The sequence below is a fragment of the Amia ocellicauda genome, chromosome 3 (assembly GCF_036373705.1).
Source record: "Amia ocellicauda isolate fAmiCal2 chromosome 3, fAmiCal2.hap1, whole genome shotgun sequence".
Classification (NCBI taxonomy): domain Eukaryota; kingdom Metazoa; phylum Chordata; class Actinopteri; order Amiiformes; family Amiidae; genus Amia; species Amia ocellicauda.
The window spans coordinates 22,954,050-22,969,882 of NC_089852.1; the positions used below are offsets into that span (position 1 = coordinate 22,954,050).

A 15,833-nucleotide genomic window follows, 5' to 3' on the forward strand; every position below is an offset into this window, starting at 1 on the left:
CACTTTATAACCTATTATTGTCATGGTTTCTCCTATCTACAAAAGACAACATTCACACGGTGTTACTTTTCAGTTAATTGCAAGTCCCCTTGGACCAAGGCAAAACAATGACAGTAATAAACAAAAAACAACAACATATAGATAATAAGATGGAAAGAAGAACAAATACAGATTAGATTAGACTGTAAATTGAAAAACACACAGAGACCCGCACAGAATTACACGAACCAATATGAAAAGTAAAATTTATTTCCCAAAATACAAAAATATTTTACCTCGCATTATTGTGTCAGTTAACCTGCTTCCATTCAAGCTAACAAAAACAGTACTATGCATTTCAGTGAAGATTTGATTGTTTAACACATTTAATAAAGTAATCTCTTGGCACATTTCATACATCAAATTGTTGCTCAGGCCATTTGCAATCCTGTAACTGAATTCTTCAGTGATGTCATATACCGTGTGAATCTATGCAAAATAAATGGGGACGCAAATCAAGGTTACACCAAGTTTAGTGACAAAGACAAGTGCCCCACGTCGTTCACTTATATCCTTACACTTCTTCACAAAGCTGTTTTGTTCATATATATATATATATATATATATATATATATATAATATATATATATATATATATATACACAGAAGGGTGACAAATTAAAGGAAAAATGAACATAAAGTGTCTCAGTACGGTGTTGGGGCACCACGAGCTAACAGAATAGCTTCAATGCGCCTTGGCAGAGATTCTACGAGTCTCTGGACTCTACTGGAGGGATAGAACACCATTCTTCCAAAAGATATTCCCTCATTTGGTGTTTTGATGATGGTGGTGGTGGAGAACGCTGTCTAACATGTTTGTCCAAAATCTCCCATAGGTGTTCAATTGGGTTGAGATGTGGTGACTGTGAAGGCCATAGCATATGATTCACGTCATTTTCATACTCATCACACCATTCAGTGAGCCCTCGTGCCCTGTGGATGGGGGCATTGTCATCCTAGAAGAGACCACTGCCACCAGGATAGAAATGTTTCACAATAGGATAAAGGTGATCACTCAGAATAACTTTGTAATGATTTGCAGTGACCCTTCCCTCGAAGGGGACAAGTCAACCCAAACCATGCCAGGAAAATGTCCCCCACAGAGTCTCCGGACCCCCTCACTGTAGGGCTCAAGCAGTCAGGCCTATACTGTTGTCTTGGAGTCGCCACACATACACTCGCCCACTTGTCGAGAATACTAGCCTTCATCCCAGTAACACTTCATACATGCCACAGAGCATGATAGGATGTTAATTGCTTAATTGTATAAAGCAGTACACCTGTTTATAGGCATTTGCATTTGTTACGTTCCTTCACTCATTTATTCAGGTTTTTCCTTTAATTTGGCACCCGTCTGTGTGTGTGTGTGTGTGTGTGTGATAGATATATATATATATATATATATATATATATATATATAAAATGGAATCTCTTAAACCCAAGACACGTATACAACATTCATACATTTATTAAAAAAGTATTTTTTAAATGCCGTCAAGTCATTTTAAAATCCTTTTTCCATTGACCTTAATTAAGTCCAAAATGCCACATAAGGTCAGTCTTCCAGATACTGAGGTGTTTGTGCCTATGCATTTTCGTGCTGCCACACATTTTCTTTCAGTACGCTGGCTTCAATCTAGCATGGCTGTGTGCGCGCATCAACTAGGGGATGACATATCAGGAAAGATATAACCTTTTCATTTAAATCACATGAATAGAAACTAATGAGGTACTTCCATTAAAGGGCACCTGGATTGATGAAACACATATCATCTACATGCCCAGAGTACCTGTACATCGTGATATACTACACAATTATGCATCAATGGCACTGCGGGGATCTCCAGTGAAAGCCCATTTGTACAGAACCAGCAGTACTACACTGCCATATCTCATCTGCCTAAGAGCCTCTTGAGTGTACAATGAAAAGGTAGGTTTTTGTGAGCACTGTCGAGTTAAAATGTTCCACCAGTTCGAAGAAAAGTGCCGAAAGGAACTGAATCACAAATCAATTAAAATAAAAAACTGATTTAAAAAAAGACATGCACTGTATATCCACTATTATCATTACCAATAGATTCCTGAAAAGAAACGTGCCCATAAAATGGCATAAAGGGTTTGCCTGCTTTTCTCCATTCCTTTGCCTCAAGAGGTCCATTCCACACAGAATGGATTGTGAGCTTCACTGGTTCTTTTCCTTCCCAATTCGGACTCGAGAAGTGACCAGCTGCTACACTTCACACTAGACTCTATTAGTGTGCCCAAATTGTGCCCAGTCAGGCCACCGAATCCTGTCATGCTCGGGGAGTCCACACCACAAACGGCAGGGCTATAGCAGCACAGGAAGGACTGATGCAGCTCTCACCAATTACACTGCCGAGCTCACTCATGATCCGCACTGCTCACTTGTAAACCAAAAGATGGATCAACCTGCCCCCCCACCACTCCAGAGAGTATATTTCACAGAACTATGGAAGTAAACACACGCATGCAGTAAGAGATACAACATCAACAGGCCCAACACAGGCACTGTTATTTTGATAGTAATCTATAGCAAGCCTGCAGCCCCATCTAGTGCAGGTATATGGAATGACCTGCAAGGCCTCGGTGCTGGGCTTACTGCAGAGCAGCAACAACAACAACAAGGGCTTTTGCTCAGTTCCTTCGCCAAACAAATTAAGAGGAGACTACTGGCTCAGAGTTTGAAATATGGACCGCGTTAAAGTCTTTCTGAGTTTGCTTGCTTGCGAATATGCTCCCTGCTATGAAATATACCTTACACTCAATGTAAATGCAGTCCTAAAATAGTTCTGTGTTAGCTGCTCAATCTTGACCTTGGCAGTGATACAATACAAAACAATTATACAAATTTCCAACTAGACTCAAATGCAAACATTAAAAAAAAAACCCGTTCAGCCCCGTTTTCTTTTTCACTTACTTATTTGTTTTACATCTGTCGTGACTTTTAATCATCATCTGTTTGGCCATGCCAAGTCAGTCACATGCTAGACTTACTGCAAACCCTGCAAACCACACAGGAACACAGGCATATTGCTATTAACTCGAGACAAATATTGGTTCTTACATTACACAAGAAAGTTTTGGAAGAGGTAAGATTGGTCCCTTTTTGTTCGATTCCCTAAGACCTCCTTGAGAAGCCAATGTGATTTGAGAATCCCGAGACAATCCAGAATACCCAGCGATATGGAGAGATCTTCTGAGCGAGCATGGGCCCCGCCGAGTCTCACTCACAAGTTCATTTGAGTCTTTTAAAAATGTTTCACTCAGATGCAGATCCTTGTTGAAATCCAAAATTACAAAAATCAGTTTAAATCTGATGCTTCTGCATTGTTGGTGTTTAATATTAATCAAATTTGATATGTTCCAGTGCATGGAACATAAAAGTATAAAATATGTCCTCTGTAACACTGTGTTTGCAATACTGTAACACACCTGAGTCAAAAGCAAAAAGTTTAAAATTCATCAGATTATGCAGAATATTTGTATATACAATTAATCAGGCTCTGACAGAATAAAAATATAGCCTATACATTAGTGTTCATAACACTACAGTAATTGGGCAAGGCAGGTTCATATATCTTGAGAACTGAAACTAGGAATGCCCCTTAGTTACACTGTTAGATCATCCTGCCACTGTTGTAAGCACAGACTGTTGCCTAAACTGGTTTATTCTAGGAGCAAGAGACATGCAGGATCTTTAGGCTCACTGTGGTTGAGGTGTTTTGGGTTAATAATAAGGAGCAGTCTCTCTTCAGGCAGCTGGACTGACCCTATTCATGGCTTGTGGGAAATACTTCAGGAAAATCCGTTTGGCGATTTCGTAGGTGTTTCCCAGGGGTTTGTCTGGGTACCTCCGCTGGTTGTAGACAAAGCCCTGTTCCACTTGAAACACAGCCTGGTTGAAGGCTTCCTGCTTAAAAGGACGCCCGCAGTCCAGGCACTCCACCAGGGTGCTGACGAAGAGGCTCCAGCGCTGGGCGTAATAGTCACCCACCAGGCCGCCCCACTCTTTGCTGGCATAGTCCAGGATGTTGCCCGAGGGGCCCCACAGGGTCACCTGGTTGCGGGCATTGAGCTCGTACTGCTGGGCCTCTTTGGCATCCAGGCCAAGGGACCGGGCCCGTGCCAGCCAGGTGCCCAGGAGGAAATGTTTCTCGCTGGACAGGAGCCGCTCGAGTTCGGGCAGGAGGTCATACACCAGGACCCCACCAACAGTCAGCAGTTCTGGCAGTCGGTGGTTCTGAAAAGCTGCTCGGATCTCCAGGTAGAAGTCTGAGACCAGCAGCTGCAGGGCTTCACGGGTGATGTCCACCAGATCGTGACGGAAAGTCTCCACGGCCATCAGGGAAGGGGCAGCAGAGTACAACAAACGCCAGGCCTCCAGCAGGTCCTTGCGCTCATACCACAGCTCGGTTGCCATGTGCAGGGAGGGCCTGTGCACCAGCGGGCTGTGGTTGTGATTCTTATAGTGTGGGACGGTGCAGTTGTAGATGCTGCGAAAGAGCAGCTTCCAGGCGGCCGCCAGGTTCTCGTGCCCGCTGCCATAGCGCCGCCCTGCGTACAGCGACACCCACTTCTGTAGGTTGACGGGCTCCCGGCGCCAGGCCATCTCGTTCATCAGCTCGTACACCACCGCGTTCTGCTCAATGCCCTCTGGCGCCAGCCCCATGCCCACCAGGGTGGAGTTGGGGTAGCGCTGGGCTTCGAAGGGTCCCTGGTTGATGCTCTCCACCGTGCCGAAGAGCCCGTTGTTGCCCCCGAAGTTGTGCAGCATGCACCAGATGAAAGGCTGCCCATAGAAGGAATGGGTGAGGGAGAAGGCCGGTGTGGACTCGGCGAACAGGTCCAGGACAATCATCCGGCCCAGGGGCACCCCGCCCAGCAGAGCCTGGATCTGGGCAGGCTTCCAGAAGACCGGGTCATGAACAAACATCCAGCCCTGCATCAGCCACACTGCTTGGGGGTCAACTGTAGACACACAAGGAAACAACTGGTTTACATTCAATTGGGTAACTTATTCACCACAATTAACAATATGTTTAGGGACAGGGCTCAGCGTTGGTACGCGTGGGGAATTTATGCAACCTTACCATGGTTCACAGTGCCAGTGCTGCATCGACCCTTGCCACTACTGAGTGACAATGGGAGATCACTCACCAGAAGTCATGGAGGAGAAGACAGCCCCACTGACCGTGGACAGGTAGGAGGGGTCCGGCGAGGCAGGGGTCATCTCGTTGAAGGTGTCTGTGTTGTAGATGTGGTCTGTGCCAAACTGCTTGACCAGCTGGGAGAGGAAGAGCCCCCCGATACGCTGGAAAAGGGGGTCGCGGGGATCCAGAACGGTGGCGCAGGAGTAGCTGCAGTTAAAATGGCTCCACGGATCCAACTTGGTCACGTTGGCTTTGGGGAAAATCCTGCAAATGATGACATTAAAAAAAAAAAAAAAAAAACGAATTTATGCATTGCCACTGGATTTAACTCAATGTCTCCCTGCAGAGCTAATGAGCAGAGGTCCTGCTGTAGCAAACCCTGAGCACTATACCTTGTAATGGCTTCTGGAACGTTCCCAGAAAAAGCAGGTAGGACAGGGATCATCCCCAGGGATCTCATCCGATGCAGGATTTTGTACTGAAAAAAATAAACACGAGAGAAGAGAATTACTGTATTTCTTGTTTTTTGTCAAATAAAAAAAAAAGTTAAAAAAAATAAAATTAAAAATACAAAGGCTGTGTTTCTATTGTCTTGAACCTGGAGGTAGAGCTGCTTGACGTGCCACGACTGGGGGAGAGGGCCGCCCCATCGGAATAAGTTCCCCATGCGATTCCAGGCAAGGAAAGCAGGGCCGGTGAAGAACATATCGACTTCTGTCTGATTCAGGCCCAAGGACAAGTAGACCTGCATGGAGGAGGTAGATGAGAAGGAATGACACAAAGGAATGAGTTACACTTGTCCTGACACAGACCTCAGTATTTGTTTTTTCCCTGTGTTACAATGACTTCCAAATGCTGGGATTGCCGTGCGAGTCAGTCAAAGCCAATTTCATTGAAACCCAGAAAACAATAACTTTCCCCATCTTCTCTTTGGATAGGGATGGGCGGTTTAGGGGGGACGGCTCACCTCCTGCCACAGGGCTTCCTGTCCAGCAAACGCAAGGGGCAGGTTAATGCCGTTGAGCGCCATCCAGTCGATCTCCTGCTCCCAGCGCGCCCAGTCCCACCACACCATGGAGTAGCTCTGAGTGCACACGTTCTGGTAGTATCGGAACCTGCCAGCAGTGGGGAGGGGGAGACAAGGTTAGCTGTAGGCTTGTACCGATCTTCCGCAACTCTGCAGCGGTGTAGTACACTCGGTACGACCACATCTATTGGGACAAGGTACAGTACACAAGACGGCCGTTCTCAATGCGTTCATTGAGGTGCAGGCCAAACCCTGATCCTAAAGGACTCCTAAAGTTATTCTGAGCACGACTTGGAGGAATATCGAGTCGTTCCGCCTCCGGACAGTCTTTGGGCTATGCTGGCTCACATCTGTGGTCTCCTCCCCCCTTCGCTGTTCCAGTTCATCCCAGAGGTGTTCTGTGGTACTAAGGAGCAGTTTTCTTTTAACTACTGGCAAGTATCTTAACTACTGGCTAAAGTATCATAATATATATTACACATTTTTTATACATTCCCATTAGTGACAGAGAGACACAAGTCACATTGGTCACATTGTGGGCTTCAGCAATATGGCTAGGGAGTGTGTTTCAGATCATCCTGGTGTTAGCAATAAAGACTTCGAATTGTACAAAGCTGCACCACAATTACAGTGTACAGGAACTACCCTTGACCCACAGAGGCCAAGTGATTTCGGCATCAGGAGCTTAGCGTTGCTGGAATGAAAACAAGGCAAAACTCTGCATGACTCTCTCTCAGTCTGCCACTAACAACTGAGCAGACAAAAGGACTACAGTAATTCAGTGCGGCGAACCCGGCTATGGATGTTACCACAAAAAAACAATCAATCAATAAATTGGCCCTGTGTTCTGAATGGAAACTGCATCGCTTTTCCTGTACCCTAGCACAAAAACTGCCAGTCACGCAGCTCGAGACTATTTACAGTCTGAGTGCTGTACACATGGCATAGCTGATACCAACTCAAGCGCCCTTAATGAGCCAAGGCTAATTGGACACAGCCTGAAAGCCCCGTCACAGAATGACGCGAAGATGTGTCCGCTGGTTAACAATGGCGGCTCTATGGACAATGACAACAACATGCCAATTGTGCCCCATTTTCACAGGGCCTTTAAACAATGCCACAGCCCACAGAAACCCAGAAATAGCCCTTAAAAGAAGCTGCAGGGAGGAAAGAATAACTAGACTATGTATTTGATTTCTATTGTCACTCTAGGCTCTGAAACTTCCGCAAAATCTCTATTTTTAAACGTTATTGCACATGGGTCAGCGTCAAGCTCCGATGCAGCATTTATTTTGTCCTCAATGTAGTTTCGCAGGCCTGCACAGCCACAGTGAGGTAACTTAGTCTCCCCATGCATGTAGCACACTAGCATTACGTCACAGGTGCCTTACAGAGATTTAGATCAACAGTGCTAGACTGCTCCCCTAACTGAACATGACTGATGACGTGTTAGCTCAACACGAATGGCTAGCTCCCACATTCCAGTACCACAGACTTCAAAGCATATTCACACACATGGTCCATGTCACACACTAATGAATAGGCACACTAACCATTCATGCAAACTAGGACAAATAAATGCATGGTAACTGTACAAAGTCATATATATATATATATATATATATATATATATATATATGTAAAAGGATTATTTTTGATAATATTAGAGCTGATGTCATTGATAATGAAAACAGTTATTATTAGTAGTAGTAGTAGTTGAATCAACCTCCGAAACTCAGAGGTCCAGTGTGATCCAAGTCTGTTATGAATGAATGGACCTGAATAAAAATCTCAAAACTTGCCAAATTTGAATTGGGCTCTAGAAAAGTCTGACTCTCTGGCTTATTTAGTCCAACTTGTCCATAAATGACTAGACAGCCCGATCTGCTTCACATGCACCTGCAGAAACTAATGACTCTTTAGTGTGGTGGGCAATGCTTGCAGCCTGGCAGTGCAACCTAAGCAGGGCTCAATGCAATGAGCATATGAAGCACCGAAAAACAGTCTCTTAATACAAAGTTGTTATGGACTTGGGGTACAATTCAGATTTGCAATGACAAAGGGAACTGAATATGCAGCTTAATTGAATGATGTTAATGATCCAGAACTGGATGGAACGGATGGAACTGGAATTAAATCTGAAATGAAGGGATGAAGGCACATTTAGACGGAATTTGACTAAAGGGAACTGAACCAGAGGGAACTGAACTAGTGGGTCTGACTAGATCTGATAGTCAAAACTGTACAGTCACGTGTATAGTGTAATTTAGCTCAGATAAATTCAGGGGGAATAGCGGTAAACGTGATTTATAATAAATTACAGCAGCCTGTAGTAAGGAAAAGGTCAAGAGACTGACCAATGCATGGGGTTTCAAACCTGGTGCCCGTGTTTGAGATGTACGTGATTGAGGTTTGGTTTTGCCCTGTCTGCGGTTGTTACCATGTTGCAAAATACAAAACCATAAACGACAAGTCTGGGTATCATTTGCCAGAGCTACTGTGTCACTGGAAGAACGGTAGAACATTTTTTGGGAGGGACATTGCAAAAACAATACAAAAGTTTCTGATGGGGACGTTTGCATGAGCACATGTGTCCCAGTTCGGTGAACGTACCTGTGCGGACTGGCGATTCTCAAAGTCCCTGTGACCGGGGGAAGCGGCGACGGGATATTCAGCTGATTTCCCGACCAGGAAATGTGACAGTTGCAGAAGTACTTCAGGTAGTTGTAGATGCCCGTGGCCGCAGCCACCCCTGTGCTGCCTTTCACCGCGATATTGGCATTTCTGGAGGAGCGGATCTCGCAGGTGTCTTGCTGCCCGTTCTCCAGTGCCAGGGACCTATTCACGGACACGATGAACTCCGAGGCTCTGTTCCCGATCAGACGCTTCAGGAGGTCGCCAACTGCCCGCGCTTGGGTTTCATCGCTGGCTTGCGGCTTCAGATGAGCCAGTGTCTCAAATTCACAGTCCGCCAAGAGGACAGCGCCTATGAGGATTAACGCGATGGGATATATATACGGACGCGTGTGTGGCATTGTAATATGGAAAAATGAAACCCGTGTCCGTGCAATACAATGCAGCAACAACACAAAACAAGTTGTGTATTTTAACCTGCGATACAGAGCATCTCCTAACTGTACTCTCCAAAACTCTTGAGAACAGGAAGTACAGAGATTGGTGACGTTTATCGGGCCAATCACAGCACAGTCTGATGGAGCGGCATCGCGGCAGAGCCAATCAGAGTCAAGGACGCGAAGGCGCCGGCAATGGCAACAAGTACACGGTAGTAATGATCACATGACGAGAGCAACATTGAAGCCAATGTGAGCAAATTACACTTCCTGTTATGACATGTACTCGAGATTCCCACTGGCACCTTCCTGTCATACTATAACAAAGATACAAAAAAGCGAAAATTCGATTTTCAAATAATAAGAAAAGTAACATATACAACTTTTGTCAAAAATCAGTTTATCTGTTTTAATTTTCTTTTTCTTATACCTAATTTTACAACAGGTCGCGTCAGTCTGCCGCTTCTCTATATCAAATATATGATTGTTCATTTCAACCACGGTGTCCTGTATGGATTTCATTTTTATTAAATGATCAGCAGTGAATTTATGTAATATTTCGTGTAGTCTGAACAATTCATTCTGCGCCCTGAGGTCCATGTGTTATTTCCTGCGCTGGTCCATTGCCTTTGCTGATAATTCATTAGCCAGCAGAATAACCTGCACAGCCCCAGGTCTGTCCATTGGCAGTACTTTTTGTTGGTGGGAATGTGTTTTGAAGCTTTCTGAATCCAAGGATTTCCTTTTTTGTTTCTTGGTCTGACTCGATCCAATTCAACTTAAATGTTTTATTAAACTAGCATACAATTTAGCCTACTATATACACAGCATTGCACATGTGTTCCTTTGCCAGTTTTTTCATTATTACTAATACACATGTAAATATATAGTTTAAGTAGTTATTTAACTAGTTACATTTTCTCCATAAACCACTTGTGGCAACCAACCTTCTGTGACGCATCTTCACCAGGTTCAACTAAACGTGAGGAGGAAACGGCTAAACACAAACACATCTGTAATAGGAGATGTTGACTGAGAATCATCAAAGACAAATCGATTGTATTTTATGTACATCCATGGAGTGATAATCTGGAATACATTTAATCCAATCTGTAACACCTGAATTAATTAATGAAATAAATAATCAATAAGACTTAAAGCTGATGGGGCTGCTCTGTAAGGTGCTTGTTTATTCTGCAGTGCTACAGTAACCACACTCTCCTCTTGTTTTAAAGCTGCAGAAAGAGAAGCAGGCAGAGATGGACAGGAATAAGATACTCTTGGAGGAGAAGATGCCCTGTGAGGTGACACTCACTCTTATTCCCACGCCATTACATGGTGTATGGCATGCAGTGTTAATAAAGGGGTTAATGCTAAGCAAGACATTATATATGGTAATATTGTTACACCAATTAGTACTTTCTAGGTGTGATATTTGATGGTGTTATTTCTCTCTCTACTTTACTATATAATGCAAAAATATTTTTCTTATAACATCATAAAATGCAATTTCCACAAAGTAATTTCTTTCATCTTGATGAGACCACAGGAGCCAGCCAGGAACACCTTGGACAACCAGACCCTGCTCTCCAAAAACAGAAATATCAGGATGACTATCAAGTAAGGGGATTTCCAGTGGTCTTTAAACCGGCACCATCACTTCACGTCACATGTATCAGCTTCAATTGTACATTTTAGTACATGCTATAAGCTTAATCACCCCTTAATTCTAACTGTGGTCTGTGGTAGTCTCAGTAGTCTCCTATAGGGAGGAATGTGAAACTCTGAATGCTGTCTGAAACCAAGCAGGGAGGCTAAGTTCAAATCAGTTGCTTCATATGTCATGGAAGGTGACTATGCTCTTTAATTTACTATCAAGTTATTTCTTATTTTTGCCTTTATTTGTTTGCACTAATGTATACCTGTCTTTGTCTTAGACAGTGAAGCACAGTCCTCACCCCAATCAAAACAAAAAATCCTTAATATTACATTACGTCTTGACTTAAACAACTGCGTCTATGTTCATGTGTTGTGTTATTAAATAATTTATATTTGACACTGAGAGGCAGTCATTTATTTAATCCTAGTTCTCCAAACTTCACATTGATGTGCCTGTCACGTTCATTATTAACTACATTCTCTCATTACTACATTTTATTCTGCAGCGTTCACATTCCACATCCTTCAAAAGCAGCATGTGGCTCCTTCCACTGCACTTGAAAATAAATAAATCTGAATGTTAGCAAAAAACAATAACAGGCATAAAGTCTTCTAATGAGCTTATTGGATCCTTCTGATTTCTGCTAAATGGTACTTTGCATCTGCTGTATAAGCTCTTGCAGCCATTAGCTTTCTGCCCTTAAAAAGTCACTTATCTCTTTTAAAAAGCCTTTTGCAGTGTCTAGGAACATTATCATCTTTTGTACTGACCAGCCTAAAAGGTACACAGTATATGAGGCTGAACTTTTAAATACATTTTAACCAACATGCTTACACAAATGATGTGTGTTGTATCAGTGTATGTAGCAAACATGGGTATAAATAGTCTTACCTGCTATGACTGGATTTTCAAAGAATGAGCTCATTAAATATCACGCATATTATAACAGCAGTATTGGTTTCCATCACGACTGGGGAGAGGGGCATTTGTAGAATATGCACATTAAAAAAATCTCACAAAACATTTGAAACACAAGCTATAATATGTTTTTGTTGGCCAACCTGTTTCACAGCTGCCGCAATGAGCTCCTTCCTGGCAGTGTTGACTTTTCACCAAAGGACCACAAAACCAGCGAAGAACATTTATGCCACCAATGTTTTACTACTGCAGTTCTTTAACTCACTTTACAAATTCCACACGGAAGATCGGTTTACAAGCTAAAGTACAAGTTTACAAATTTACAAATAAATCAATAAAAAAAAAAAACTTTGTTGACTTGTTATTCTAACAGCACAAGATCAGTTCAAAGGTCAAGAATCCAGAGGCTTCTTAGCGTCACATTCGCACACGTGTAACGTTCAAACGCAAGGGGTCAGAACGAGTCTTGCCTCTTTTTTCGACTTGTGAGAGAGAAACTGTAAACATCCAATTCGACCAAAGGGAGGGTCATAGTCAGTTTTTTTTTGTATTAAGTTTTCTCTATATGAAAAAGCTTGAGCATGGATTACAAGTTGTGACGAGTGAGTCTTTGAGATGCGACTGGATGTTATGAACTTCACTGTACAGGGTACACAGGTCTAGAAAATAAAATAAAATAAAATAAAGATTTTCTATACAGAACAGTAAGGATGGGGGAACCCTGTGGTATCAGGTTAGACAAAAGCTTCCCTGGACATGATTTAATACTGCCTAATACTGCATTGTTTTCTATAATCAAACACAGTAGGATTGTGCATTCTTGTTCATGCACCTGGGAGTCTGTTTTTTTACTCTTGCCTTTATCCCTGCAGGAGGTGAGGAAGCACCATGGTTGAGTATCTCTCTTTTCAAGTTCAGATGGTGTGCAAGACAAACGGACACAGCGAGGACTCACAGAACTGAGCCTGCAATGTCAGATAGTGAAGTATTTCTCTCCCTTGTGCTCCCGGGCTATTTTGAGCAAAGTTAAAATATGGTTTTATACATATGTGAGCTGCGGATCCAAATATCAAGCGGCTCATGTTCTTCTCAGAGCAATTCTGCATGTGTGTGTGAAGCCTACACACTGAGGTTTATCTTTGATCCTGACAAGCAATAGGGAATACTAAAGGAGTCATAGAACACAGTTTCTTAGTGTTGTAGATATACTGCAATTTTAATGCTCATTTGCTGTATTTCTGCTGTACATTGTACCCTTGGTTTAAATTGAAATTGGAACAGAAGGTTATGATGCGTTTTGTTAACCACAGAATAATCTATTCCTGCCGAGCAGCTTGCAGGCTGTTTTTATTTATTTATTTATTTGCAATTGTTCTGGAAAAATCAAGCTAAAGGGTGATTCATGATGTGTCAATATACAAATGTGTTTCATAAAAACCAAAACCTCCTCCTGAGGAAAACAAATCAATTGTTCTCCCTCTCCCTCTCCCTCTCTCTCTCTCTCACACACACAACGGTATCTACAAATCTGTGAGCATTTCATTTATGTTAGTGGCCCTCATGCAAGTTTACCTTGTTAAATGCACAATAGGAGTTTTGCACTTTTAACCTGGTTTTACTGGGGGGTTTCCACATAGATTTACAGTGATTTCCTATGGGCTGAACATGCCTTGAATATTTTATGGCACTCTACCAAGGGAATGCCATGATATTCCACCATATTTCACTTAATGGTCCAATTGTAAAACACAGTAAAGAACCCTATAGGAAATGGCAGCAAAAGTATGATAAATCCGTTTTAAAAGTGCAAAAGTCTTATACCATGAGGATGCTGTCTAGACATTTTAATTTTTCCTGAATACTCAACAAAATACAGAAACCACTGTTGGCTATTGCTCATTAATGCTCTCTCTCAGAGCTTGTCCGAGATCTGGAACTGAAAGAAATCCATCAGAACAGAAGAACTGGAGAGGTGCTTGAATAGAAGAGCCATAAAACCGCACCAGGCCTGTGCTAATGATCCGTCTGGCTCTACCCATGTCAGACCCCTGAGAATCCAAATTAAAAAGGACCGTGTAGGATGTCACCACGACCACTTAGATGGATATGCAGTCAGTCTTGCCCACAATACCTCAGTTTCTATACCCTCTGACAAGGAATTATGGGAACTTGTGAAATGCTGTTCTGCATGACTGGATTTTCTATATATTTTATTTAGTTTAACAGGAAGGTTTTCCAAAAACCTACATTTAAAAATAGCACAGTGGTTGACTGTTCATAGTCTACTGGATTTAGTTTTTTCTTCCAACCCCTTATTAGAGTTTCCTAAATATAACATAGATATTTACAGTATTTTATTTATGTGTTACAGTGGGTTCAAACTGGGATGGTTGGGTTATTATAACAAATTCCTTTTTATTGGCCCTTTCTGCAATCATAAAGGAGGGAGAAATAGTTCATCATGGCTTATTCCAACACTTTGTACCTGTAGAATACATATTTACTTGAATATAGGGGAAGGTTTTATAACACTGATTAGGAAACCACACCATCGATCCTTAATTTTGATTGATTGCCTTTAAACATCTGTCTTCAGCCGTAAAACAGCAGTGTTGAAACCCCAAGCTGACGGGTTTCGACTCTCAACTGTTCCTAAATCAAAAGGGAGCGCACAAACTTTCAGAGGGCTAAAGAGGACATGGGTGCATGAAGATAAACCTGGAGTGCATAGAATTGCTTGCCAACTGAAGAGGTGGCTGTGAGAAAGAGGATGCTTATCTGGATCTAACCCTGCTTTCTCCATATCCTGACTCCAAGACTTCCCTTCGCTGTTTTGCAAGGCGTCTCTTCTGCTCTAGTTACCCAGAACTGGCAGCGTGTCTGTGATTGGACAGCAGCTTTTCTGTTGGTCACAGTTCTACAGTACCAGTTGGAGGTGAGGCCCAAAGGGACTCCTGTACAGATTTGGGGTTGGGGATGGTGGAAGGGACGTTGGGGCGTGGGGTGTTGGCAGTGGGCTAGGTCCGCACCCAGCTGATGGGCACCCAAAAAGCCTCCCGCTCCAGCCGCTCCAGGATGCTCTTGAGCTCGGCGCAGGCGCTCTGTGTGTCCTCCTTGACCAACACCCTGTCCACCAGGTGGCCGTACTGCTGGTCGATGAGGGCGGCTGACTGACGCATCTCCTGCAGCTCGTCGTCCTGTCAGAGGAGAATTACCAGCGTTTTGTTTTCTAATTTCTCTCCCTCAATCTTTGACACGTTTTGTTTTGGGCTTCCCTCACAAAAGACTAGTTTAGTCTGTACACAGAAATCGAATTTTGTCACTTTTCCCCTTAAACCTAAAGAACCCAGTGGGTGGCATATTGTCAGAAATATTTAACGGGCTTGGCAAAAATATAGTATCCCAATTTTATTAATATAATTAATATAATTAATTAATATAATATAGTATCCCAGAATTACTAAGGGTTAAGGAGCATTCTTTGTTTGCTGGAATAGAAACAAGGACTAGCCTAATACGTAGAGACAATGTCAGATGGGCATCTATCAAGGGTACCTATTCATACATCTCCTATAGCACGTTTTGATCCATTTCCAATTGTTGTAACTGCACATTGTACCTTTGAGAAAGGGAAAGCACTACTAATTACTTCTAATTAGACCAACCTGGTGTAGCTGTGCACAGACAGCTGTGAATTTAAAACTCAACTGCTTCCTTCAGCATAATCTGTACAAGGACCTGCAGCTTCCAAAACTTTAAATATGTCAAACTGCAAATGCAATGTTACACTTCATTCCAATCTTTGCATCTGGAGAGCTAGATGTGTTTAAAGAGCATATAATCCAGGGGTGTCAGCTTTGGTTCCTTGGGGGGTCCCAATTTGTCTTCGTCAGCTCTCTATCACTTAATTGGTCTCATTACACGATACAACTGGATGAAACTAATGC

The 15,833-nt window shown here is 42.8% G+C and overlaps 2 protein-coding genes and 1 long non-coding RNA gene across 7 annotated transcripts in view; 1 reads left to right on the forward strand and 2 right to left on the reverse strand.

The window, feature by feature from the left end:
• Positions 1 to 62: 62 nt before the first annotated feature.
• naglu (N-acetylglucosaminidase, alpha) lies at positions 63 to 12,113 on the reverse strand. 3 transcript variants are annotated; one of them, XM_066698534.1, is made up of 6 exons: positions 12,030 to 12,113; positions 6,178 to 6,325; positions 5,782 to 5,955; positions 5,603 to 5,688; positions 5,218 to 5,474; positions 63 to 5,028 (listed from the first exon to the last, which is right to left on the reverse strand). In XM_066698534.1, the coding sequence occupies exons 2-6, from the start codon at positions 6,283 to 6,285 to the stop codon at positions 3,812 to 3,814; spliced, it is 1,842 nt and encodes a 613-aa protein (XP_066554631.1). In that variant the 5' UTR covers positions 6,286 to 6,325; positions 12,030 to 12,113; the 3' UTR covers positions 63 to 3,811. The 3 variants fall into 3 exon arrangements, with proteins under 3 accessions (XP_066554631.1, XP_066554632.1, XP_066554630.1); XM_066698535.1 differs by lacking the exon at positions 12,030 to 12,113 and adding an exon at positions 11,860 to 11,924; XM_066698533.1 differs by lacking the exon at positions 12,030 to 12,113 and adding an exon at positions 8,851 to 9,509 and having other exon boundaries at positions 5,809 to 5,955.
• Positions 10,317 to 12,170, forward strand: LOC136741731 (uncharacterized). The gene is made up of 3 exons (XR_010814393.1): positions 10,317 to 10,612; positions 10,858 to 10,928; positions 12,041 to 12,170. It is a non-coding gene; the product is annotated as an uncharacterized LOC136741731 (long non-coding RNA).
• Positions 12,106 to 15,833, reverse strand: part of mpp3a (MAGUK p55 scaffold protein 3a) — a 40,123-nt gene continuing 36,395 nt past the window's right edge. For all 3 annotated transcript variants that reach the window (XM_066698538.1, XM_066698537.1, XM_066698536.1), the window contains one exon: positions 12,106 to 15,083. In XM_066698538.1, the coding sequence (XP_066554635.1) occupies positions 14,904 to 15,083 (180 nt within the window). In that variant the 3' untranslated portion in view covers positions 12,106 to 14,903. The remainder of the gene's footprint in view (positions 15,084 to 15,833) is intronic.